Genomic DNA, 26,801 nt, shown 5'->3' on the forward strand with positions numbered 1-26,801 from the left:
ATGTTCCATGTATAAAAGGCTTGTCTGTATTGAACAACTTGCCCAAAATGCTCTCTTTGAAAGGAGAAGAAAAACGATGAAAATCAAAGTCAATTTTATTCTTAACTGCTTCTTAGCAATGTGGCCAGTTTATGGAAGCGACTGCTTCTGGCAGTGTCAAAATAGACACAGGTTTATTTTCAGAAAGCCCAATTGTGAAAAGTTTTGGGATTTTATTTGTTTGATTAGTAGTAGTATTAAATTTTCCTCAGAGCACCAGGAGTATTTTCATGTAAAAATTCCCTTCCTTCTAGCTCACAGAATGTTCGATCGCCATATTGCATTCTGTGCCTACATGTGAAGTCTAATCTTATTTGACAGTATCAGTTAAGACTGAAGACCATTACGAAATGGCTGATAAGAATTAGCAAGTCCTTACATGACCTGAGTCTCAAGTAAGAAACTACCTCCCCATAAGCCTCCCAGGCCGAACATCTTTAGCCTGTGCTTGAAAGTGAAGTGATACTGTCCACTGCTGCTGCAAAGTCAGAAGTTGGATGATTATCTCTCATTTTGTCGTAGGGATGCAATAAAGAGGAATAAAAGTGTAAGTCAATTATTAAGGAAGCACAAGAAGTTTTTCAAAAAGCATAAATTAAAAGGAAGTAGGTGGAGATCTTTCTCACTAGACCCTGGATAAAGATGTAAAATAAAACAATTTAAGCAAATGGAATACCAGTTACACGCAAATTGAATTTTTACCTGAGGACTGTGCCCAAATTTTGTAAAATAAAATGGTGAGATGCTTAGTGTTAGAGGTGCAGAATGTAATTAATAACCTCATTATTAGTTCTGTTATAAAAATGGGAAGGACTGTGATATTCCTGGAAGAAAGGAAAATACTGTCTTTAGGATCGCCTGCTGAGGCCTAATTATATGTGCTATCTCTTTAGCAGGATTTATGTACCCTTGTATTACTGGTTGAAGGGGTAGAATACTTTTTTAATCACAAATGCTTCTAAACAGCTAGGTTAACAGGCCTGCTTTCTTTCTGGCTTAAACAGAACTGTTCAACAGTGAGTTTTGAGAAACCATTTTGTTACAGAATACAATACATGCAAGAGTTGCCCTGTTCAGTTAGGAAAAAGCAGTGTGTGTCTAATGAAACGTCTTCATCCTAAAGCAGCAAGTTGCCATTTCTCATTCCCTCAAGTTTTCATTTCTTTACAAATTAGTCAACACTGAAGAGACCAGCTGTCCTTGCTCTGAGCAGTTATGTAGCTTTGATTAGTAGGTAACTCACATGCCAATCCTTAAGTATGGCCTTTCTGTTGTAAAGTGTATTTTTACGGAAAATATCCCTGAAATTTAGATTCAGACATACCAGAAAGTAGCCCATACAGCAGAAATCAGGATTAATAACTTCTCTGTGAATTATGATCCTTTTACCAGTATCTCAATACAACTGGGTGTATGAAAATCAGAATAAAATATTGTATACACCCATAAGATTGCAAGAGGAATGAATTTCCATTCATCTTACAGTGGTAGTAATGTGTTATATAATTTTTAAGTGTTATTCTGTGATAGCACTGCTCAAATGTTTGAAAACCATTTGTTAAATAATGCATCCAATTTCCTTCTTTGTTGAAGCACCTATTTGTCCATGACTGTGCTTTCTATATGCTATTTTTAATGTTTTGCACAGCTAAGGCTCTACCTATAAATGCTTCTTCATCACTGCATTTTTAGTTTCTTTCTAGGACAGCTCATCAGATTGAGGGTGTAGTGCTTTGAGATACGATCCTGGTTATTTTCATACTGAATTGAGCACTAATTTGTCGTGTTTGACACACGTTGTTCATCATGAGGTTTGGCACCAGTGCGAAAGTATAGTACTGCCAAAACCTAAGTGCACTTCAACTGCAGCGAAACCATGCCTGACAGCATTGTATTTCAGCATAAGGTCGAAGCATGGGAAAATACAATTACAGGGCTAGATCTGCAATGCAGAAGAAACACAGGCTTCTCAGAGTAGTTTCTTGAAGGGCAAATCATTCTTTACTGAGACTCGAGTAGGTTTGTATTTCATACAATTCCGGCATTTCTTCACTCTATGTAATTATAGATCGTGAAACACGAAGCTGAAGTTGGTTGGGTTTTCGTTGTGGTTTTTTTTCCCCCCACATGCAGAACTCTGTGTCCCAGCCACTAACGGAGCTTGAGGCAGGTACTACACAAAATACTTCGGGATTTTCTGAGTGTAGTGGCTCAACAAAGGATGGATGCTACATCCACGCAGGGGTGCCAGAACCCTGCTCTGAGTTGGACCCAGGCTCTGCCTCGCTCGGCGTCCTTGCCTGAAGTGGCGGCCCCTCGGGATGTCCAGCGAGTCCAGGCGAACAGGCCCAGCCCAGGGTGCTGCTCTCCCAGGACACGCATCCCGCCCTCTGCAGGTATTAAACTTCTCAACGAAAGGAGATTTAAAATTCTGTATGGAGGAGCTCGGGGGGACATTTCATGGGTTTCCCAGAGCGCCCTCTGAAGGCGCAGGGAAGCGGCCGCAACCACAGACTCCCGTGGCAGCAGGATCCCCGCCGGGGCTGTGTGGGCAATCAAACGCTCCCGGTGTGCCTCAGCCGCTGCCGGCCCTGCGTGTTCTGAGAGGTCACCGCTCCTCCTTCCCGGCGCTGGGGTCTCAGCCCGGGCTCCCGGCCCCGGCGCGCTACCCCAGCCGGGCCGGGCGGACTGGCGGGGGGCGCTGTGGGCTCTGTGGCGGCGCTCTGGGCCGCTCCCTCTGTGGTGCGTCCGTCGTGGGCGGGGGAGCCGCTTCCCCTTCCGCTGCCCTTGTTGCCGGCGGGAGGTGACAGGACCAAGAGCCGCGATGTGGCGGAACGTGCAGGTGAGGCCCGGGGAGAGCGGCCCGCTGCCGCCGGCGGCGTGTGGGGCTCGCTCAGGGTGCCCGCCCGGCTGCGGGGCTCGGCCGCGGTGGCCGCTCTCCCTGCCGGGCGCTGCGGAGCGACCTGCGGGGGTCGGGGCAAGGTCCATGTAGCGCTGAGCTTCAGGGACTTGAGAGGATAAGGTTGAATCGCGGGGCTCGGGTACGCTTCGCTCGTCTCTAAGGAGATCAGTTTTATAGCGTGTTTGTTTGAGGTGGGTAAGGACAGGAGATGCCTGATCCCATTTCTTGCAACCGGCATCACCAGTATGTTTGCTCGCCCCGTGGCTGCGTTTCCAGCGGGGGTAATTGTGTGGAAACGATGTGTTCCAATGTTGCCTGAAGGAGGCCGAGGCTGCCTGCAGCTTAGAGCTACCGCGCTTTGAACCTTGGCATTTTAGCAAAGGCAGATTAAAGAATTGTATATAGGTCATTGATTTTGGTAGGCTACCCTATATGATCAGTGTGTGGAAACAGATTCTAGCTCAGGACACAGCAAGGTGATTTAAGCTGTGTGGTGGCATGAAGGTGCCTCCTTAGCACTCTGAAGGTTGTCTCCTGTGCTGGTGGCTCCTAGGTGAACTGCAGCAGTGACAGGAGTTCCTTGTCTTCACAAACACAAATATTTTTTGTCAAAAATATTATTGTCCCTTTCGCTATCTAGATACAGAAAATGGTGTCTAAAACTGAGGCCTAAGGGGCAGAGGCTGAGATTTCTCCTGAAAGGGAACCTGAAGGTTATGCTGCAGATCCATAAATCCGTTGTATCTTACTGAAAGTAATTTTCCCGAGTTTTTCCTTTCCAGGTAGCTAGTCAAGCAGTCTTTTACATAGTTTGCTGAAAAATTTACTGAATTCAAAACTAGCATGTTTTGGTGAAGTTTTGTATGTTTGTTTGTTTTTAAAAGCCTTTTATTTTTGCTGTCCCACTTCTATCTTGCTTTTCAAAGAAGCAATTTCTACCCAGTGTGGACAGAGCTGTAAAATGTCACTGTTCCTAAAACACTGTTTATCTTTTATTTCAGGCTCTTCGCCAGATTTCCCAGAGAACCATAAGCACTGCTTCACGCAGGCTTGTAAATAGAGTTTCTGAGAATCAGAAGCTATTTCAGGTAATGAATGAGTTGGATAATGTTAGTAGATTAACAAGGTTTTAGTAGCTCATAACTGCATGGTTTTTTCAAAAGAACTGGTTGGGCTCCCCTTTACATCTGAAGAGAGCTCTCAAAATCAGTTGTATGACTAGAGCATTTGCAATTAGCAGTTATTTTCTGCAGAGGTTGTGTATTTTTACATGCATTCTTGCTGACTCTTTAGGGGTTTTTTTTGTACCCCATGAAATGATTTGTACTGGAGTTTCTTGTAATTATTAGGCATGGTACAAAGATAAAGTACTCTGAAATTAGTTGGTATGGGGGAGTATGTCCAGTGAACAAATAGAGAAAAAGAGTGAAAACACAGAAATAACAGTGAAAAGGTAAACCTGAAATCTTACATCTCTTTCTATAGCTCATAGATGAGCCTCGTAATTTTTAATGAGGATGTGGTATTACTGTATTTCTCAGTTCTGAAAACTGTAAAGGTCTTAAATGATTGGATTAATTCCTTGAAAAATATTGAATGTTTACAAATAATTTCTGAATTACTCTGTTCCTGATTGATAGGGCCACTAAGTGAAGTAGTAAAAGCAGAGAATACTCAAGAGAGTAATCCCAGCTGTGAGCCACAACCTGGAGCTGTAGCTTCAGACTGAGGATAAACTGGTCTTCAGCTCCATGAAAGGGACCAAATATATTAGAAGTCCCACTTAAATTGTTTTAGTTTCTTATTGGTTTCCTTTCCTCTGAAAGAGAAAGCCAGTCTTGTTGAGACACTTGACTAAGGAGCACGGTGTTCATTTTGAGCCAAGAGGAAGGAAATGGGAGGGTGATGTTGGTGATGGCAGGGGGTCAGAGGTTCAGTTTCTGCTGGCAGAGATCTATAGGCATATCTCTTCCTCCTTTCATTCCTTTCTTGTGGGACAGCAAGTTAAGCTGGGGTAAGGTGCAGGTCACCAGCACTGGAGGCTGGCTTGAAATCCAGAGCAGCGTCATCTTGCTGACAGGGGTAAAGATCACGTGGGTCTGGTGCTTAGGGTTTTACTTTGGGTGGAGCAAAACAATTTCCTGTGTGCCACCAAGTGACAATAGAGACTCCTCCCCCTGTTGCTCCCTGTAGCAGGCACTGACTGTACTGGAGATGGACGGGAGGTTTCTAGGGGTGGTAATCACATCCTGTGCACCTGAGGGGTCTGGCTGGTGTCAGAAGTGTTCATGCATCTGCCAGTCACTGCTTTGGATATGAACTGTGCACGTGGTTTTTTATATTCCCCTAGTGAGTCATCACCTGATAGCAGAGTGAAAGCTTTCAAGACAGAGCAGGATCTAAATCAGGTTCAGTGTCTTTTGGGAGTCAGAAAGATATTGTGGGGTAGTAATTCTTCCGCTGGGTAATTGTAGTTATATTAACACAATATTGTAAAAACTGCATATAAATAGTCCATTTTTGTCACTTGTTTCCATTAGGAGGATAATGGCCTCCCAGTGCATCTTAAAGGTGGGGCAAAAGATTCTCTGTTGTATAGAACCACTACGGGTCTGACGCTGTTTGGTAAGGCTAATACTGAAATATTTTTGCTTTGGTACAATTTCCAATGCACTATTAAAATATTTTTGCTTTGGTACAATCTCCAACATGAATGGTGTTTTCTCTGTAAAGTAATTATGCAATGCCTTCAGTCTCTTCTTTATAACGTGCAAAGTTTATGTAGAGAAGCAAAAACCACATTTGGACATACTGTGTATTCATTTGTGCTTTTTCCAGGTTTAGATTTTAATATGACTTTTTCCCAGACTAAGCACCATAGTCTGAATACTCCTTCAGGTTTTACATATGGTGTTAGAGAAAAACAGAACTACTTCATCTGTTCTGCAAAGGAGTAAAATGTAATTATAGCATGTACATGAACCAGTTTTCACACTAGCCTGACTCTTCTTAGTGATAGGTGATACTCAGTGTACTGAGTTTTCATGTGCTGTGAAAACTAGCAGAATTATAACCAAGATTATTAATACTATATATATATAGTCTTTATGTTGCTTGTTACCTAATTTTGTAATAGCCTCTTAAATGTGTTGATCAAATGGATTTTCAGTTCAGCTACTTTAAGAATTAGTAACTTACTTCATGATTGTGTAGGTTCCACAGATATGCCTCTCCCCACTTTTTTCCCCCATCTCTTTATTTTTGCAGCCTGTGGAAATGTATTTAAATTTTTTTTTCTCTAAAATATGAATTACCAAAAAAAAATTGAGACATGGCTGTGGAAATGTATTTTGTCTGAATTGCAGCTGCTTATTGTCAATATTTCTTCTGGAACAAACTGGAAAGCTGACTTCAGAAGAATTCTGTGTGCTAATCTGAAAATATCTTTTCTGTCTCTTAATTCAGGAACAATGTATGCTGTTTATTACCTTCTCGTCTCTTCAATGCCCAAGAAGCCAAACTGATTCCATTTGAGGATGCCTCAGCAACTAACATCTCTTTGTCCAGTTCCCATGTGACTGTGGTGGCAGCTTATTATAAGCAGCTGGTTTAATGATTGGAATCATATGTTAATTGTAACATGTAAACTGCAATCAATAAAGCAGTTTTTACGTGGTGTAGTGGGTGTCCGGACTGTATCATCTGTTTATGCATGTGAGCATTTGTGGTCGTAGGGTTGCCAGGCTGGTGAAGAGGGAGGGCTTAGTTTAACTAAGGTTGCTGGCAGAGGAGAGCCTCAGCCCTTCCCACTCTTCATCTCAGTTTGATGTCAGTGCCAGCCATAGATGCCCAGAGCCAGGAAAGGGATTACAGGTCAGCAGGAGCACATGCAGAGCAGCACAAAGGACTCACAGACACTCCAGCCAGGAAGTCTGTCTCATCAGGGACACAAGAGTGCCTCTGTGGGAATGCAGTGCCTCGTAGGGAATGAACAGGAGGAGTTAGGGACGTGCTCGTACGTGCAAGGCTGTGCTCTCAGCGGAATCACAGAGGAGCAATGGGATGGAAGGACTGGCAGGGAAGAGGAGGTGCCACCCTCCGTGTCAATGACCAGCCAGGCTGTATGGAACTCCACTGGGAATGGATGAGGAGTTGATGGGGAGCTTGTGGGTCAGAATTAAAGGGAGGACAGGGACAGATGACATTGTGGTGGGGGTCTGTTGCCGGCCACCCGACCAGGAGGACTAAGTAGATAAAGCTATAGACAGACAGGAGCAGCCTCATATTCACCAGCCCTGGGCCTCATGGGAGACTTCAGTCTCTCTTGGAGGGACAACACAGCAGGGCATAAGCATCACTTGTAAGGTGCTCTTACTAGCTTGATTATTGCAATTATTGGGGAAAGTCATAATGGAAGCACATTGTAGCTCTGTATCCCTAGTTCAGTTGTATGTTCCTAACAGAATTTGTGCCTTTTTAACTTTCCTGTCAAGTTGCTACTTGTGGTTTATTGTGCCCAAAGTCTGGTATTGACTCTGTAACAAATATGGGACTTCTAAAAAAACCCAAGCAATTTCATCAAAGTAATCCTTTTGTTTCTCTTCTCAAGGAAACAGTGGAATTTTCAAAATGTGAAAACAAGCTCAAACATCTAGCCTCCCACTACAGTGCTATTTTAAGCCTCTTGTGGATTAAGTTTGTTTCCAATTTTTTGTTGCTATCCCGGAGAACCACAGTATATTTGTAAAATTTGAGGCAAACTGGAAGAGAAGGACGAGTGTACTCAGGATTCTTTCTAGTAGAACCAAAAATCTTAAAAAAAGGTGAGTGGGGGAATACCCCTCAATGGTAGCTTCTCTGCACAGATGGCTTTGGCCAACTGCATGACTAAAAGAATAAATACCTGGATGGATTTGTTGGAAAAAGGTTTGGGAAGTGGGGATGAACATTGATTCCTACAAAGAAGAGAAACCCTATGGCACAGTAAACTATACTACACAGAATGTGAAGAATGTGAAACACAGAACAGTCTGCTCTGTGCAGTGCTGGTAAGGCTTCTGCTGCCATCACATGCCAGTGTTACCCCCAAGATGTGGACCAAGTGATGGGCACCTGGAAGGCAATGTAAGGAAAGATCAATGTGTTTAAAATGCCCACATTTTATCCTGCCTATAGGGATTATGGAGAATTTTGAAAGGAGTAATTGTTCAAATAGTCCCAACTATAAAATCCTGTGATGAGCTAGGCAGTAAATTTATGTGTACAAGTTTGTGTGTGCAATCAAAGCAGAATGTGCAGCTTTCTTGTTTTTGCACTGAGCTGTGTCTCAGTCCATGTCCCCGGGATCCAGAGCAGGCTGTGAGGTGTGGGGCCAGCAGCAGCCCAGGTGGCAGAGCATGGGGGAGTAAAAGGCAAGCTAGGAAAAAGTTTCATCCTACAGAGCAATCACTATTTATAGTCAGAGCCTTGAAATGTTATTCAAATGAATATCAAATGGCAAAAACTTGTTCTGGCAGAGTTGGGTGCAGTATCCCCGGGATATGTGTCTGGAGCTGGAGCGGGCGGCGCTGCCCGGGCCGCGCTGTGCCGGGCGCTCGCAGGGAGGCGTCCGCGATCCGCGATCCGCGATCCGCGGGGCGGCCAGCGCTCCGAGAGCTCTGCTGCTGCGGGAGCAGGAGGAGGAGGAAACCAAGCAAAACCCACGGTCAGCTGCTCAGCACCATTTTATGCGACTGCATTGCAACACTAGCAGGGAAATTCCCATCTGCTGTGCAGTCTATACATGTATTTCATTGCAAGCTCAACCACATCACAAATTGTGAGAGGTAAACTGGGTGCCTGTATTGACTATATATTGTCTCTCTCTAGGAGAATGTGAAAATAGACCCATGTATCTTCTCTGTTCTAAAATATCTGAAGATCTTAACTTCAATCTCCCTATGGGTATTATATGAGTAGCAGAAAATAAAATAGGCAACATCCATTACTCCTCGCTAATGTGAAAAAGTTGCAACTATAAAGGAATAAAATGGTCACTGATATGAAGACATGGGATTCTAGACATTAATTATACTCAGCTTAGAAGCGTGCCAGCTTTGTCAAAATAAAAAAAAAATCTTCATGCCACTGTAAGAGAAATGAATATTCAAGTAATAATCGGAAGAAACAGAAAATGAAATCCTCAGTACTGCAGTTCCAAGTTCCACAATCCTTTCTGAGACTCCAAATGTACAGACCATGTTTTACTTTCTCCATTTGGAAGGTAGTTCAGAATATCAACTCTTAGAATGGTGCCCTGGGCTACATTTTCTTGGCTGCTGAATACATGTATACATCCAATTAGCCTGACACATACAAAAATTTCCCCAGTAAAAGTCTGAGTACTAATAATACCACAATAATACAGCATTGACTTCCTAAAAGACACCGTGAAAGAGTTCAGAAACTCTCTGAAGTAAAAAGAAAACCCCAGGGAAATCTCTAAGTGTATGATCTTCATTGTACTTCTTTTTTTTCTTTTTCCAGATCCCAGAGTAAAAATATCACTTTTCTAGTGTTGCTCACCTTAGCTATCACTGCTCTGAACTATGAGAAACCATGATGAATATTTTTTCTGTTTTCATACTATGCTGTCACTTCTTACTCTCCCATTCTTTCTCAATTCTTTTCACTTATCAGAGCTGGAGATTAACCTTCACAGTTGCTAGGATGAATCAGACTTTCAGAGTCAAAATCAATCTGATCAACCTGACTTGACCCTAAATAAGGTATTTAGGGGATGAGTAAGTCAGAACTAATGTATCTTTTCATGTGCATGCTTGTGCGATTATTTTTTTAAAGAAGTTCCTTTTAGCAATAACCACCTTCTCTAATCTAACTTGCCTGAGCCTTTCCACTTATTTTTTCAGTACTCAGTCAATTCTGCTGTAAAAATAATGGCTTGTCCAGAAACACCATCTGAGGAGAATCTCTTGGCTGGACTGTAGTTTTTCTGAATGTAAGTATTCACAGAATCACAGAATTAACTAGGCTGGAAAAGACTTTTGAGATCATCAAGTCCAGCCTATATCCAAGTCTTCAAACTCAGAGAGCAACACATACAGTCTGATACATGTTTTGGTCTTGCCTCAGTATTTTTGAAGATTTGTTGTTATTCACAGGTTTTCCATTAGACTAACTGATCACAGCCTCCCCCAAAACACATCTAAAGCTAAAAGCGCACTTGTACCTATTTCCTCAAAAATATGCATCCTTGTCAAAAGTGGTCATTGGCTGGGATTCCTGTTTATAAATGTTGTGATGAACCAAATTCGTTCTCAGGGAGCTGGGGAGGTACTTGTGGGAAGGGGTTATCCCACTGAGTCCCCAGTCAGGCAGTTCTGAGTTTAGATCCTCAGAGAAAACCAGTGTCTGTATGCAGCTCATTAAGTTCTCAAAACATTCACTCCCATTGCTTATAGCCTGCTGAGCCCTAGAGAAAACTGCCAGAGAGATGAATTTGTCCTTTGCTTATGTGTTTCTTTGAGTTCCCAATCCACAAGTGTGAACTTTCTGGAACATAAGGATCTTCTGCCTCTTCAGTCTGGTATATCATGTGCAATCTTATAATCTTCCTTCTGCCTCCACGGTGTTTAATTCTTTTATTATTATATTAACCTGCTTTAGTATTTTCATTCATGAAAATGTCTGTCCTTTGCCTTGTTTGGTCTCTGCTCTCTGCAAGAAAAGGCAAGATGCTGTCTGGGTGGGCATGGAAGTAAGTTGGAAAGTGATGATGAGGTAAGATTCACTAATATTTAAGCTTTATGTACACAAGAACGTGGAAGGAGTTACAATAAAAAAGAGTTTTAAAGTTACCTAAGTTAAGGTTTCCTAAAAAGGATTGTTGCAAACCAAGTATGAAATGAACAAGGTCACAGTATTGCTTTAAAAGCATATTTCAGCATAAGCACTCTCCTCTGTGAACTACTTTGACTGCTGCTAACAGAGTTGTAAAATAAGAGAGAAGTAGAGTGTCTTGTGATATGTCAATCTAATAAAATTTTATCCTTCACCTTAGAGATATGTTGTGGAATAGCTCTCTTGAGGCTGCCTGTGAAGTTCACCTAGAGATACACAGTTCCTTGTGATTTCACCAGGAGCAGCAGAAGAATGTTTTTCTTGAAAGGAACAATAAGATATTCAATGGAGATACTTAAAATGTAGTAAATGAGTTAAACATTTTGTAGAGGACTTCTCAGGCCCAAAGAGACATAGTCCAGTTTCAACAATATCTGAAACAGAAGAAAAAAATTAAATACTTTCAGATAGCTGTCTTATTTTTCTATGGAAGATATCCCTTTCAGCCAAGAAATCTGGGCTGTGCAGGACTCAAAGTACATGATCTGTCCACAATGTTCATTTTTGTAGATTAAGATTCTTCTAAGAGTTTCTCTGTAAATCTTATGGTACCATCCTCATCAATGCAACTGTAACATGATTATAGATATTTGGAAATGCTTTTCAGAATAAAAGAGAGAGAGAGTGCTGTTCAGTCAGTGCTGTTACACTTTATTGCAGGTATTGAGACAGTTTGCTCTGAAAAACTGTGAGCGGCTTCTGTTCCTACAGGGTTCCAAGGAGAAACTTGTGATTCTGTTAGGCCCTTTAAGTAACTAACGTGTTCTTAATAATAATTGAGTTATATATGTTTATATAATATAAAAATGGTTCTGCATTGTTTCATCTCAACATCAGCACTTACTCTGGATGACTAATGCTCTGGGTCCTGAAGTTTATAATGGAAAGGCTGACACACACTCAATCTTATCTATCATAGCACTATGCAAAAGGGAATTATATAATTAAAACATTATAATGATCTCTATTGCTCAGTGGGCAGTTACAAGTCCCACAGGAGTCAGGCCAACTGCGTTATCAAGGTTTATTCAGTCATCTCTTAGGAGCAGCTGGCACATTTTGCTAAATATAGTGTGGTGTGCTAATAAGTGCTCCATATGGAGCATTGCACTGGGATCACTGTGCCACAGAGCTGGAGTGCAGTGCATGGGATGTTAGCCCACCTCCCTTTGGCTGAGATTTTCAGAAAGAAGTTAAACTTAGGCTGCTAAAGCCATACTCTGACATTTACATAAATAGCCTGATTTTTCAGAAAAGTAGTACCAAGAAATTCTCTTCTATTAAAATAATAAAATAGAAAAATGTCTTATAACAACAAGGAAAGATGTTATTATTTTGGAAATAGTGCTCAAATGTATGAGCAGATTTCTGGGGAAAGAAGAGGAGAACCACAACTTTTGGTTTCCTGTCTTAATTAATTGTGGGGTGTAAATGCAGTTTCTGGAAGAAAGTCACAGAACAGTTGTGGTGCAGGATGAACCTCAACACTATGGCTGGTCTGTATATGATGCATTTTTCAGAGTTAGGCAGGAATCTCTGTCTCAATCTGTACCTCTCTGTTTGGGCCTGAGATCCAAAAGCAGAAAACCAGATTAATAGGACCTGAAAATCACACCTTTTGATCAGCTCCAAGCCCATTTACTGATCTTATTCTGGTTCCTGGTAAATAGATATTTACATGAGTAGACTACAAAGCTTTGTATCAGCAGAAGACTTCACTGACTAAAGTACCAGAGATGGAAAAAGTTTTTGATTCAATGCCTCAACTGGAGTGCCCAACACCGTTTCAAGTTATACCTGAGGCATTTGCTTGGGGCTGGCAAATACAACAGAGGACCTGCAGGAGACTCATACACTTGCTTTACACCAAAGGGGAACTATCAGGAGGCCTGTAACACTCAAAACATCACTGGGAGCTTGCCTCTGCCTCCTGGGTGGTCCTGAACAGTTTGAAATGTGTCAGCATATGTGGGTCCTTGTCTGTAGCTGGCAGCTCCACAAGAGATCTCTGATGCTGCAGAACACTCAGATGGCTCCAGAGCCCACTGTGATAGCAACTGATCCAAGACCCATGGATGGTGGGTGGCCAAACTGCTCAGGCACTGCCGAGTTCAGTAACTCAGGGCTTCTTCAGCCACTGCAGAAGTTTAGATGCTAGGCTCATGTGCAGGCACATAATGTACCATAACCCAGAGCCAAATGCCATCTGAGGTGGCCATGCAGGACAGAGCAGTGGGCACAGCCAATGTTCCTAAAGGGCAAAGCTGCGATGGTGGGGCCAATGTCAAGGAGTACACGTCCTCTGCTTGCCTCCTCAACCACTCTGGAAGTTAGAGAAGCAGACTCCAGAGTTTTTATTAGAAAATAAAGTCCTGACAGCTACTCCTGGCATAAAGGGATCTCATCTTGCAGCAGCTGTTCTTAGCTGGGGAAGAAGATAATGATGTGGTAAAGCCCCATATTATGATATGCTTTAAACAGGAAATCCCCTAAATACATTTCAAAGGGCACTGGGCAGAGGATAAAGGAGCAACAAGTCAGATTTGTCAAAAGCCTATTTGTTTAAAAATCCTAAGCAGATAAATTTATTTATTTTTTTATTTATTATTTTTGTTAAACAAATAAGAGACATTGGAGCTAGTAGCAAACACATTTCTCTGGATAAAAAATACATGCAGAAATCAAAACAATGCCAAACCCAAGACATGTGCACTAAACTGGGCTGACTAAAAGCTAACAGAGTAGCGAGGCCAGCTGGAGAGCATCCAAGAGATCGGAGGAAAGGGCATATGAGAGGAGACATTTTAACAGCTTCAAGTGAAGCCTCTCAGCAGGCTGTAGAGGTGTTGATATGCAAGTGAGAGACTCAACTCCAACAGGTGAAAAAGGCTGTCAGCAAAGAGTACATGGAAGCTTTCAAGTAACCTTTAAAAGTAGAAACAAAAGCCAATAGTTTACTGTTTACACAATAGAGTGCTTCTGATACTGAAGCACAGGCCAATGTCTATTTATAGTCAAAATAAATCTTGTGTTCTGGTATTTGGAGCTGTCCATATTCAACATATTGGGAAGCAGCAGCCACAAGGCTGCACTAAGAAATAATGATTTAGATCTGCATTGTTTTGGTCCATGTATTTTCCTCCTTAGTCACTTGCCAATTAAGACTTTTGCAAAAGAAACAGGTTTCTTTTTCAAAGCTGGCTTATGTGGAGTTCATAAATATTGTGACAGGTGATACCTAGGCTGTGTTTTCAATGCCTTTGAGCTAAACTCTTGCCTGACTCTTTTTTCCACAAACCCTCAAAGTGTCCAAGTGTCCATCAATATCTGTGATAGGTGACATGCAGATGAGATCCCCAGATGGTATGTCCCAGGAAAGTATATATAATTTAGGCTATCCAGCTCCTTGGGGCTGGTGCATTCCCTAGATGTGTCCTAGCCCAAGTTTTGCCTCTGGTGCTCTTTCTTTTGCAGAGGAAGAAACTGTGATGAATGCCACAGTCTGCTAGTTTGAATATGAAGGCACTCAGACTGAGAAGCTGGGGGGAGTGGGGAGCAGAGATGGTGGTGACCATGGAGTCCACCTCCCACAAAGTTTAGAAATGGTCAAAAAAATTACGTGACTTCATATGCAGACATACTGTAACAGTAAAAGGGGTTTTAGCAAGACTGGTGGGATCTGTACCTCTGACAGTCACATACAAGGATTTTCCCAGTCTGGCTTCTTTGCTCCCTGAGGGTTTGCAGACATGCCAGCAAGCAATTGCAAGCAAGAAATTTTTCACAATAAACCAAGGCTATTTTTGTGGAATCCAAAGGGTTGGAACTTGATGATACTTTTGGTTCTTTCTAACCCCTACCATTTTATGATTCTCCGATCCAAAGATACAGACTTCTCTGGTGTAGTTGTATTTTTATTTCTGATGGCTGTGCTCATAGTTATAATTCTGGACAACTCGCAACTCACCTAAAACAAGTTATTATCTATTGTCAGCTGGTACAAAACAGCTCCCCAAAGTATGTTGTTAGTACTAAGTATGGTATGGAGAATTTCTCTTTGAAGTCCTGGGGTACTTGAAATAACAGGTCATGAGCTAAATGGCTTCTAGGGATCTTTTCCAGCCTCATTTACTATGGTTCAGTGCATTCACATCAGATTCACTTGTCAGAATGCTTGAAGTTTTGAATATTTGTCCTGCTGAACTGAGGATTTGGGCTTGACATTTACATCCTCTAAACCTTCTTGGAAAGATACGTATTGGGATAGAGTGCAGCAGCAGCTGATTATTCCCCCTTGACAGCTTTCCTCCAACCTGCTCTTCACTCAGAGGAATCACCACATCCTCAGTGCCATTTGTGTCTGTGGGGGAGAGAAGGCCAGCATCAGCAGTCAGCCTGGTGACAAGGTATTGAGTCTTAAAATTCCCTCCCATCATTAATTATTCCACTGTCTGTAAGAAAAGGATCAGGTCACTCATTAGCTAATGCAACCTGAACTTTCAGCAGCTTTGAATACTTTACATTCAGACATAAGCTTATCTTCTCTGTAAGACTACCTGCCACAGACCCTGCTGTCCCAATAGATTCTGATTTTTTTCATATATAGAAGTACTAAGAAGAATTAGCAAAATGTTCCTATTCAGAGCTTGGCACTGTGCCATTTCAGCATTTGTTGCCGATTAATATCGAGAGCTTCTTCATAGGAAGAAATTACTTTGCAATAGTTGAAATCCTACCAAATATAGGGAAACCCATGGCTATTAACCCTTCAGCAGATGTTGAATCCAATTAGGTACTCAGTGAGCACTGTACTACAATGTTCTACAAGTAGCAGCTAGTGGCTAGTGATTTCTAAAAATATTTTAAATTTTTAAAATTATGGGTTTTCTCAGTGAATTATTGTTTCACCAAGAAACCCTCAGCTACGTGAAGATGAATGCTTAGATCTGCCTTCACAATTCTTTGTGGCCAGTCCATTGCTGTGACAGGAACAATTACATTAAAACATACAGTGATACCTGAAAAATATACAGAGTCACGGTCCTCAATTTATTTTCTTGTCCTCTTTAATCAAGCAAGATTTGTACTGGTTTCATAGAGGAATGCTTCCTGAATAGATTAGGACTCTGTCATGAAATAATGAACCAGCTTCTTTGAAAAAAAGCAACTTTATTTAGAAATGTTACAATATAAAGTGTGTTTGTGAATATGTAAGGGACTATAAGATTGTTGCATCTATTTTTTCCAATTTTAGTATTAAAGATCTATATTTTTTAAAAAATGACTGCCTACAAATTAACTGGACTTTCTCAGACTCACAAACTCCACTAAATACCAGCCTCTTTCTATTTATAACTCTGCTTTTGAAAGATTTATTTGCTTTTCCAGTTCTACTTATCTGGAGCCACAATAATTAACTTTCACAACATTACATGATGGGAAAAAACCAGTTACACAAATTAGAGAAATAAATAGTTGCTAAGGAAAACATACCTGGTAAGGCAGATAATTATTTCATGGCTGTCACACTTTCCAGGGATGCTGCTTCTGTAGTTGTTCCATTGAATGAGCAGATTTCAGATAGAAGAAATCCTCTCTGAACACTGCTAATATAAGAAGCCAATCCTCGTTATGAGAGGTCAGACTAGTTCTGCTCTCTGAATTCCAGCTCTGAAATGAACTTATCCAAATAAATAAACACCAGACTGAGTTTTTCTCCTGCCATTGACTGGAAATCTCTCATATAAGGAAGAGCCTGGTGGAAGCTGTTAAATGTGTTTTGTCCTTCTGCATTTTATGAGTGCAGATATAATCCTGTGCAATATTAGTCTTATGACTGATTTAATAGGGAATAGAACATATACTGGAAAGGCTGTCCATTGTGCAGTCAGGAATAAATGGGCCTCTTAAATGACTGTACTAAGACAGTGTTTAATTTAGATGCACTGTAGTGATAGATGCAGTGATAGACTGACAGCAAAGTTCTTCCTGGGCAGATGTACTGTACTGACTGCAAGTCACTGGCAGCAGCACAATTTTGCTTGTACAAATATACTTAATGCTTAATCTATATATTGTTTGATGTTCAAAGAGCTGACACTTTTTTTTTATTCTTCCTCTGTGCAAGACATATACTTAAATGCATCTTAAATGCATATATATATATATATGAATAACACATTTACCATATTCATATGTAAAGCAGATGCAATTAACTGTCAAGACAATACAGAGGCCAAATCTAGTGTGATAGCCACATGGAAATGATATTTAAGGTTTACAGTGCTGAAATACAGAATATACTGTTTTATTATGCCCTGGCAATGCAGTTTGAGAGAACAAAAAAAAAAAAAAAAAAAAAGAGGTGTCAGAAAGACAAAGTTTTCTGAATTACTCTAGATCCAAAACATTTCAAAATTTCTTAGAAATGCCTCTGGCTACCTTCAACATTACTATTACACACCTACACCAGAAATGGAAAATATTATTAAAAGTATAAATATGAATTTAAATGTGATTTTTGTATTTAAATCTGCTATTGTTTCAGTATGTTCAGATTAGAAAATTGTGGAATTGGAGTGCAATGGTCTTAATGTGTTTAAAACTTGTCTAAGAAACAAGCAGACAGGAGAATGTTAGTAAATGTTTATGCATTTCAGAAATGCCTTCTACATCACATACTATATACTCAGACTATGAATGTACATAGCAACAGTGCTGATTGAAAACAACCAATTTAATTACTGTGATCTATGGAAGCACACACTCTAAATGCAATTTGATGGTGTATTTTGCACGTAAATGATCTCAGGAGAATCATGGTTAGAAGAGTTAGAATAAGGAGTTAAGGATAAGAACAAAATCCTGCTGCCCTTGGAATCAATTAATTGTTTGCTCTTGCCAGCTTTGAATCTTATTTTATACAAAGAAATTAAGCAACTCTGGTCAGCTGAGAAGAAGGGAAGATACTCCCCTCAGCAGCATCTAGGTCTGTGAGGGGGAGTGCGTGAGATCCTTGCAGACCTGAGAGACCCCTTGCTTTCAAGGCCTCCACTAATGTAAATCCAATTGTAGCAATGCACCAAATTATTTAAACAATATTTCTGGGTGATTTAACTTTTACATAGAACAATGCATATTTTCTTCCAGCCTCATTTTTGCATTAATTGTTTTTAACTATTAACATAAAATCTTGGTTATCCTATGATGAAAAAAATCCTCAGTATATTGTAAAAAAATATCGTTGTAGTGCACAAGTGATAAAAATACCTCATTTGCATTAATTCACTTCCTGTGGAAGGATATTTCATTGTAATCCCTGATGTCCATTCTTAAGAAACTATTTTCCACACCACATTTATACTCATGTTCTTGGTGTGTTCATTCAGGGAACTAAAAATTTTAAAATGTATTATTACTTAGAAATATTGCTTTTCCGTGTCAGACCTGGATAGGAAGAAATCCAGTTCCCCATGCCAAAATGATGCCAAAAGAGAAAATCCAACTCAACAGCTGGGCAAGGGGGTTTAATAGGTCAAGAGTTTTATCAGTGCAGGAGATGTTGCTTTCGGAAAGTGCATTCTATCAATACCAGACAGCTGAAACTGTGCCGTGTCCCAAAGACAGCTGACTCGCTTCCAAAGTGTCTGGAAATGTCAGGGCATGTCTTCTGGTTATCACTTTCTTTTCAACATTTTGGTTCTTGTGTAGATAACAGGTCTGTTGCAGAAATGAAGCTCAGGAGACACAAGTCCTGCCGACAGGTCCTTGATCTCCCAGTCCTGCGGAAAAGTGCCCAGGAACGGACCTCTGATAAAACATTAACCTCCGCTATCGGTCACTTCCACCCCGGCTGGAGCCCCCGCGATGACTCCGCAGTCACGTCGTGCACGGAGCCGAAAGGGACCCAGTGCGGCCCGGAATGCCCCCGGCCGCTCCGAGCGGGGCTCCCAAGCTCTGCGCTGAGGCATGGCCCCATCTCTCCGCCCTTCCCGGCCCTGTTTTCCATGTGGTCCCCACAGCGGTCGCCCCGGGGCCCAGCGGCAGCCTCGGCAGGCGGACAGACGGACGGTCGGTCCGTCGGTCGCCGCTGCTGCCCGGCGCCGCCACCGGGGGGCGCTCCGGCACCACGGATGGCCGCGGTGCGGCGGGCCCGCGGCGCTGGGGCTCCGGGACGAGCGGGGCTGCGGCCGGGAGAAACCCCCAGCTTTCCCACCTCCCTGTTTACCCCTGCTCCTCGCTCATCTCTGTTCCGCGTCCCGAGTTTGCGCACCCGCTCCGAGGGGACGATGACATCCCGTATTTTAGCCCGAAGGGGTCCCGGAGGACCGCGAGCGTTACCGGGGATGCCATTCCCCATGGGTGTGGGAGCAGCCCCGCTGCTGGCGCGGGGCCCCCCGGGATGCTCTGTCTGGGCGCTCGGGCAGAGAAGGGCCCGGCTATTTTGCCGTGTCACTCTCTGGCACGGCGTGCTGCAGAGCCGGAACACGTCGGGTGACCCGGGGAGGCTCCCGAGAACGAGTGATGGGGGACCCTCGCGGAGCCCGTCCCCCAGAGGATTATCCGATTTTGGAAGGTGAAGTTCCTGAAGGCACAGAATTTCAGACGTGGGCTACGGGCGCGGATTTTCCGCGGGGTCCGAGGGACGGCCGGTGCGGCCGTGCTCCCCGTCCCTCAGCCCGGGGAACCGTACCCGCCCCGCCGCAGGCGGAGGGCTCTCGGGGGGAGTGTGTATTTAATGCAGGTTTAATGTATGTATGGCTGCATACGGTTGAGGCTAGACACACCCGAACCGTGACACAATGATTATTATCACCTTTGCCCTCAAGGCTCCTGGGAGTCCCCGCACTCCTTTGCAAGAAGATTGTGCCAGGGATCAGCCCAGCCTCGGGTCCTCCCCGGGGGCGGCGGGGGCTGCGTGGAACCCCCCGCCCGGGGACACCCTCCGCGCCGCCGTCCGTCGAAGCCTGCCCGGAGACTCAATTTTTCCACTGCCCTCCCGTGTCCTCCCCGTTTGGGAAGCCTAGGGGGGGGAGGGAGGGAGGGAGGGGGCGGCGGGCCGGGCCCCTGCCTCCGGGCGCGCTGCCGCCGCGGCTCCCGTCTCATGCCGCAGGAATGCGCGGAGGTATGCGCCAGTTTCCAGAAGTGGATCCCCTTCCTTGCTGGAGCACAGCAGCGCATATATCACCCGGTGGCAGCAGTCCACCTTCCCTGAAGTTTCGTAACCGCTTACGAGGGTAAATTGAGAGTTGGGAACAGCCCTCTATTAAGTAGCAGATTGAGAAGAGGCTCTTCCCACTTGGAGAAGGCAAGTCTTCCCAGACAGACCCCTCGCATCGGGAGCTACAGTAATCGAGACGCCTCCTCTGCGCTCGGTGTTGCCGCTGCTGCTGCTCCTCATTCGCCGCTGCTGCTACTTGCTGCTCCCTCCACAAGGTGCCCCCGGAGCTTCATCCTTTATCCTCCTCCTTTTATCCAGGTCCGACGGCCGCGGCTCCGCTGCGGGCACCACCAGAGCCATCGCCGAAGGAGCTGTCCCGTCACCGACCCCGGCACCCTGCGGCCACCCCGGAAGGTCTGTGTGTGTGTGTGTGCCCGCGCAGGAGTGGGGTCCCCTGCCCGCCGACCCCCGCGTCCCGCTCTGTCCGCACGCACCCCGCACGCAGCCCCTTCCAGCGCACCTCGGGCTGGAAGCTGGCGCGGGATTAGGAGGGAGCGTGTGCGCGCGCGTTGGGCATGCCAGAGCCGGCTGCAGGCTGCGGCCGGGCGGGCCGAGAGGCTCAGGGCAGAGCGCCCCGGGGCTGCTGGCTGTCAGCCCGGGAAAGGCGCGGGGATGCCCGGCGGGACGCCGGCCCCGAGCGCTGCCCGCGGACGAGTGCCTGGGCAGAAAGGCGGGCAGGGGCGGTGGTGTCCCGGAGACGGAGGCTCAGGGTGGCCGGAGGCTCCAGGCGGAGCCTGCTGTCAGCGCCCAGGGCGCCTGCAGGCACGCTACCGCTGCGGCTTTGGCAGGAGCTCTCGCTTCCCTCCCTTGTGTGTGCAGCTGCCGGTGATGCTTTGTCCTGCTTCCAGTTTTTTATATCTTTGATAGGCTTTTCCTGCGGTTTTTTTTTCTTTTTCTGTTTACGTTAATTTTTTCTTCTTGAAAGTGTTAAATGTCATGCATTGTGTGGTTTAGAAATGCTTTGGCTAAGCTTTTGTAGGATGAATTAGCCTGAGATAGGATTGGCAGTGTGAAAGCTCGGGTTTGACTTTTTTCTAAGTGGTCTCTAAAGATCAATGAGAAAACCTTTAGTTCTGACACAAAGTCTTCTGTGTCCCTGCTGAGCCTGGAGGTGTCCTCTGCCACCTCCAGGGTTTCTTTCACACACCTAAATTCGTGAGAAGGAAACAGTGTTTTTAGGTTAGCAAGTGAATGCTTTGGCTGAGGTGGTGTATTTCATGAAATAAAAACGTGTATAAGGAATGGAAGACCTGCAGCAGCGGGGAATTCCTAGATGCCTTTGTGAGATGATTAATTTCTGTTGCTTTTCAAAATGATCAAAAGATGGCAGTCAAAGCTCGCACGAGATTATCAGGACAAAATGTCCTTTAGCGTTGAATTTAGGCGATCTTTAAACTCACTGCAGGATGCTGTACAATTTGCCCAGGGGCAGCTGTTTCCCACGCAGAACAGTGATAAGATTTTGGAGCTTTCAGAGCATTTTAATACTAACCTTGGCCTTTCTTGTGTTAGTGTCATTATGGTCAATATTACTCTTCTGTTTAGCCATTGGAACTGCCATTAGACTGAAACCTTTACTTAGATTTTTGTTGAGCTTTTGGTATTTTTGTGTGCAGTCAAGGCGTTTGGCTAAGGCAAGTATATACAGCTGCTCAAATGAAGCCTATTAAGCTCAGAGTCAGTAACTGGGAAGTTCCTGGATCTCCATAGCATCTTCCCACCAAATGTGTCTTGCGGGGTAGTTCTTTAGATGGTAGAAGAATATTGTTTTCCCTTTCAGTCGTTTCTGCAGACTAATGATTTATGTTTTCTTCTTTTGTTTTGCTCTTGAAACATTCCTGATAAAATCTGTTGCCTAATTGCTTTTGGAATTCTCTTTCCCCCGGTCTAATTATGATATATGATGCATGTATGACTTTATTCATACAAATTGCCACCCTCCTACTTCTTGAGATAGAAAATCTGAAACTATAGAAACACTTACATGCATGTGTAGATTCATATTAGAATTTACTTAGACAAGGAAATAATTTGGAAAGTTTTGCTAGGGTAATTGGCAGTAATTTTACATGAATTAGAGCATATAGTAATGAAAGTATGCCTGTTTGCAATTAGGAGCCACTAACTTGGCCTAATCCCACTTCTTTTGCTAGACAACCAGCAGTTGGTGTGACTCTTATGCCTGTCAGCTTTATATAGTGTATTTTAAATATATTTTCTCTCAGGACATGTAAATGAATTATCAGATGTTGAAACATCATGGCTAGACAGACGTGTCAAATTTCAGATGTGTGTTACACACACTTCTGTATAACCTATTTCAGACTTTCAAGAAATGAAGAATAGTGCAATTGTAGGCAGAACCCCTCAAAAAAGTTTTATTACAGTTTCCATACTGCCTTGAGACCAGTAAAACAAAGCTAACTAAGTGGTTCAACAGTTATGAAAAAGGAGCCGATTAAAATCCCCAGCTGAAAGAGACATTTAGTTGATCCAAAGCAGGAATGACCTCTGAATTAGCTATCATCACATTCAGCGATGAAGTCATGGAGCTCCCTTCTGGCTGCTGCCTGTGCGGAGGCACAGTTCATCACTGCGCTTCTCTGATCAAATTAACCCTAACGGGGTTAAAGCTTCATGTGCTTACTGTGATTGGAAAGGGTTCAGCAACAAAAGGCACATTATAGCGAGACGAGACTCTCCAGTTAGTCATACAGATCTTTCATGGTCTTGGACAGCTTTCAAGTCTAGAGGTTTCAACCTGGTCCCGTGGGTGGGGGCTGGGGATAAGGGAACAAAGTGAAATCCACGGTTTGTCTTTTTTATGTTTCATGAATACACCCACGCAATCCTTTAATCCACATGTATCATTTCCTTCTCGTTTCTCCCCCTTCCTCCCTTCCTCATCATTGCAGATTCATTCATGTTGTTGTGATCTGAAAGGGCAGAAATGAAGACAGCGCTGTGCTCGGCAGTCGCTGCTCTGTGCGCAGCCACCCTCCTCTCCTCCATCGAGGCTGAAGGTAACCTTCTCCTCCCTGCCCTCTTGCCCTGGTGCCCTGCTGACCAGCAAACCTCCCAATCAGCCTTGAGCTACTGGCTCTCTCCCTCTCTGTTTTTGAGTGTGAATACTTCACCTTCTTTCTTTCTCTCCTTCAGAGAAACGCCTCTCCTTCCTTGCCCAGCTCCTTCTGTGTTCTGTTTCTCCCGGCTAGTGGGCCGGACCGTAGCTCCCTCTCTCTGTCCCTCTGGTGTGCTGTCCGCACCACCCCACAGGCAGGACCTGGGCCAGCCGGTGTGGCCACCCGGGCGCAGGGCCCGAGGAGCCCTTTGCCACTGGCGGGCAGCCCGGCGTGGCCAGGGACATGGCTCTGCCCCCAGGATGGACCAAGAAGGGCTGGTCTCTGGCCTCTTTTAGTAATGTTGAGAGAGGAAACGGAAAACCTACTACTCAACAACCTGCAGCTTTGAAATAAAATGCTCCAACAGAGTCTGGCTCTCTGCGCCTGTGTGTTGTGTCTGGCCGGACGCCTCGCCCCTGCCCCACCGGCCTGCCGGTGCATCGGCCTCCCCTGCTCGGCGGGGCGACCCCCGGCTGAGCCTCGGGGTGGCCGGACCCTCCCTCAGGGACACCTCAGCTTCTGTGCTGGGTCTGATCCAGGGAACACGCCTGGAGAAGTGCTGCCAGCGCTGTGACATGTGTCATGGGCACCGCTGAAGGGAAGGCTGGGCCAGGCCTTGCTGTGGCAGCCGGGGCTCCAAGGCTCTGGCATGCAGGTGGTACTGTCACCTCCATAAAGGCTTTCCTTTTCCTCCTCCTCTTCCTCCTCAGCGCAGTCTCTCTGGAGGCCCCTGTCAGCCCTGGCAGCATCCTGCCTCCAGCTGAAGACCTGGGGAGACACATCTTCACTGCCACACTTGTCACAGCATGGCTCAACATGGCCTGGCCCGGCCTTTGCTCCCCAGTGTCCCCAGTGGATTAACAGCAGCTGTGTCCTGTGCCCTCAGTGTGAGCTGCTTGGCTTTTGGGTCATAGTCATGGCATTTCTGCCAGCAGTGGATTCCAGGGGAAATGAAAAGGCGCAATGTTCTGCACTGAAATGACTTGATCTGACCTCTGGGACCTGACTCCATCATAGGTGTGAACTCTCCTGGATTTACTGGAAAAAACCAGAAGCCAGCAACTGATAATTCCTTTTTTTTTTTTTTTTTTTTTTTTGTCTTCCTTCTCTTTCTGTCTTGAACTAAAACAAATTTCCTGATCATGGCTTGCCCCAAGCTCCCTTGTCTGGACCTGGTCACCTTGGCTGATCTCTTCTAAAAGCATGGGCTGTCAGAGATGCCTCTGTGGTGTTTGCACCCCAAGCAGTAGTAATAGTGCTCGCTTGGGGCTTGCAGATGTAAAATACACTGGCTTTCTGGGAAGAAGATGGCATTTTTGACAGTAGTGCAACATCTGGTCACTCTAGGAGAGAATCAGTCCACTGCCTTTCTCTCGTGCTGTGTTGCTGTTGGCAAAGGAACCGAAAAAGGTCATTTGAAGTCATTTCAGAGTTGCATTTGAAACGCAGGACTGCTGTGCCAGAGAAAGCAGAGAAAGTGTACATTTTTTGATGGAGGAAGGGAGTGGATATGTTTGTGCATTCTTATCCATCTTAGAAGGGATCTCACTTAGAGCTGTACTAATGTTGCTGTTGTCCTGCACTACGATTTACATGTGTGGAGTATGTTATTTCAGAACATAAGTGAAGATGTTTTATTTAGCTATAGTGTAGACTAAACCAGCCATAGCTTCAGTACTTTTAAAGCAAGCTACAAAAATGTATTTGGAGCAGCAGAGTTGTAACAGTGAATCTTGACACATTAGCTGGATGACCTTGATTAGATGTTGGAGGATGCACTATTGCCAAGCAAAAGAGTGGAAAAAACCTGATCTTGAGAGTTGTAGAGGGCTCTTGGACAGAACTTACATTACTTTGCACTCAGAAATGTTTGATAAATAAAATACTTAGTTTACAGTGATCATGTTTCTATGAGAAAATTTTCCTAGCTCCAGAGTTTTGAAGTAAGAGCAGGGAAGTGTGGGGTGAAAAATTGTGGTGCTGAAAATGGAGTGAGAAATAGTGGTGCTGAAAATGAAAGTTAAAAACTAGGAGTGCCGAAGAACTTGCTGTGGTGGGAACTGCTTTTGTAGAGATTTTTACAGTGGGGCTTTTGTTTGCACTGTACTGATCATTCTTCTGCACTGTTTTAATTTTGTGCTGCAAGTTTGCATAATTTTGTAAATTGCATCTTACTTACTTTAGCAAGTTATTTCCTTACTTATGTATTTACTTTATTTTGGTGTAATTGCATCTTAGATCCTGTTTGCTGAACCGACTTTTTCCCCTGAACATTTGTCCCTTGGTCTTATTTTTCCAAATTTCAGATCACTTTGTGCCAAAGCTATCCTCCCCCACCAGTCAGTCAGTCCTGTATCTCTTTTCTTCGTTCTTTTTGACTCTCCACGTACCATTCACAGGACATGCATTTTAAAATTTCTTTCCCAAAGGTGTGGGTAGACACTTGATGGGATGAAAAAGTGAGAGGACAATAAGGGAGAGAGCCATTTAATGTGATGAAGATTCTTGATATGATGTGGAAAGATGGGGTGAGAGCAGAGGAAAGAAAAAGCTTAGTTTTATTTTCTGCCCTCCTTCAGCTTTCATTTTTCAGTCTCCCCTGGGAGGAGATCTGGTATTTATCTGATGCTGCTGTCCATAGATTCATGAACTTTCCAGTATGAAACTGTCTCTTAATCAGCATCACAGCTGCTCTGAGGTCTTTGTGAGAGCTGTGCTGCTCTTGTCAATGAGCAGTAAGTGAGCTGCAGTAATAGCTTTAGAGCTTTAGAGCTTTTCTACAGAGGTACAGCAGAACAGGAGTTTCTGGTTGGGCAGTCACTGTAGGAGTAGAGGGGGGAAAGCCCACATTTAGTCTAAATGCACTCATTTCACTGGGGAAGTTGTTTGTTTATGGTGGTCAAGGAAGCAAATCTATTTTCATGCTCAGCATTTTTGCTTTTCTTTTACAGTGAAATTCTTCTTGTTTTATTTTGCAATCCTACTGATATCTCTCTCCCAGCTTAAACTCCCCATGTGTGATTCTATATTTCATACTTAAAGTTGTTTATACTTAAAGTTGTTTTGTGCCTTTTTAGTCCAGCACAGCAATACTCCAGTGCATTCCATGTCTGTCCACATGTCAGAATTTCTTTCTGTTACAGTATTTTTTTCATCTGTGATCACAAAGAGCCAAAGGCTCTTATTCTAGTCATAGTTAAGTACATTGACATGTGAAGAATCTATTAATTATAACCTCCAGTTACTGCTGTGATGTTGTCATGGCTTCTGTAGCATATCATGTTTCTTAATACAGAGGGATTTTCAAAGGCACAGGAAAGAAATGAGGAAATCGTTGGTTTTGTGTAGCCTAACTGAGCTTCTGAAGGGGCTGACTTTTCAGTTTTCCAGGAATTGGTTCAGACCTAGAAAAGTCTGTTTTCTAGGCTGGAGGTAGAGAAGGAGGGCATCACTAATCCAGGAGTGGAACCTTTGTGTTGTGCATAAAAAGGTTTGTCTGGTGAAAAATCTGTTACCAAGACACCACTATAGTAAGTGACAAATAATTGCAGCGTAGCAGTTGCAAAGGATTAGAATTTTTGGCTTGTAAAAAATCTGTATTGAGAACATTATTTTTCAT

The 26,801-nt window shown here is 43.9% G+C and overlaps 2 protein-coding genes across 2 annotated transcripts in view; both read left to right on the forward strand.

Annotated features, from left to right (window-relative positions):
* The first annotated feature begins 2,785 nt into the window (after window positions 1-2,785).
* COX7A2 (cytochrome c oxidase subunit 7A2) lies at window positions 2,786-6,621 on the forward strand. Its single transcript, XM_066545907.1, has 4 exons — window positions 2,786-2,881; window positions 3,943-4,029; window positions 5,482-5,566; window positions 6,407-6,621. Exons 1-4 carry the CDS (start codon window positions 2,864-2,866, stop codon window positions 6,463-6,465), a joined length of 249 nt encoding a protein of 82 aa, XP_066402004.1. The 5' UTR covers window positions 2,786-2,863; the 3' UTR covers window positions 6,466-6,621.
* A 13,378-nt stretch (window positions 6,622-19,999) lies between these two features.
* COL12A1 (collagen type XII alpha 1 chain) overlaps window positions 20,000-26,801 on the forward strand; it is a 99,872-nt gene continuing 93,070 nt past the window's right edge. The window contains exons 1-3 of the mRNA XM_066547408.1: window positions 20,000-20,147; window positions 20,319-20,414; window positions 22,976-23,083. Coding sequence (XP_066403505.1) covers window positions 23,011-23,083 — 73 coding nt within the window. The 5' untranslated portion in view covers window positions 20,000-20,147; window positions 20,319-20,414; window positions 22,976-23,010. The remainder of the gene's footprint in view (window positions 20,148-20,318; window positions 20,415-22,975; window positions 23,084-26,801) is intronic.

This window comes from Molothrus aeneus, chromosome 3, assembly GCF_037042795.1.
Source record: "Molothrus aeneus isolate 106 chromosome 3, BPBGC_Maene_1.0, whole genome shotgun sequence".
Taxonomy (NCBI): Eukaryota; Metazoa; Chordata; class Aves; order Passeriformes; family Icteridae; genus Molothrus; species Molothrus aeneus.

Excerpts from the sequence above, each read along its gene's own strand:
- COX7A2 (XM_066545907.1), top strand. Across the intron at positions 4,030-5,481 it reads AGAATCAGAAGCTATTTCAG|GAGGATAATGGCCTCCCAGT; the intron begins GTAATGAATGAG and ends TGTTTCCATTAG. Across the intron at positions 5,567-6,406 it reads TACGGGTCTGACGCTGTTTG|GAACAATGTATGCTGTTTAT; the intron begins GTAAGGCTAATA and ends CTCTTAATTCAG.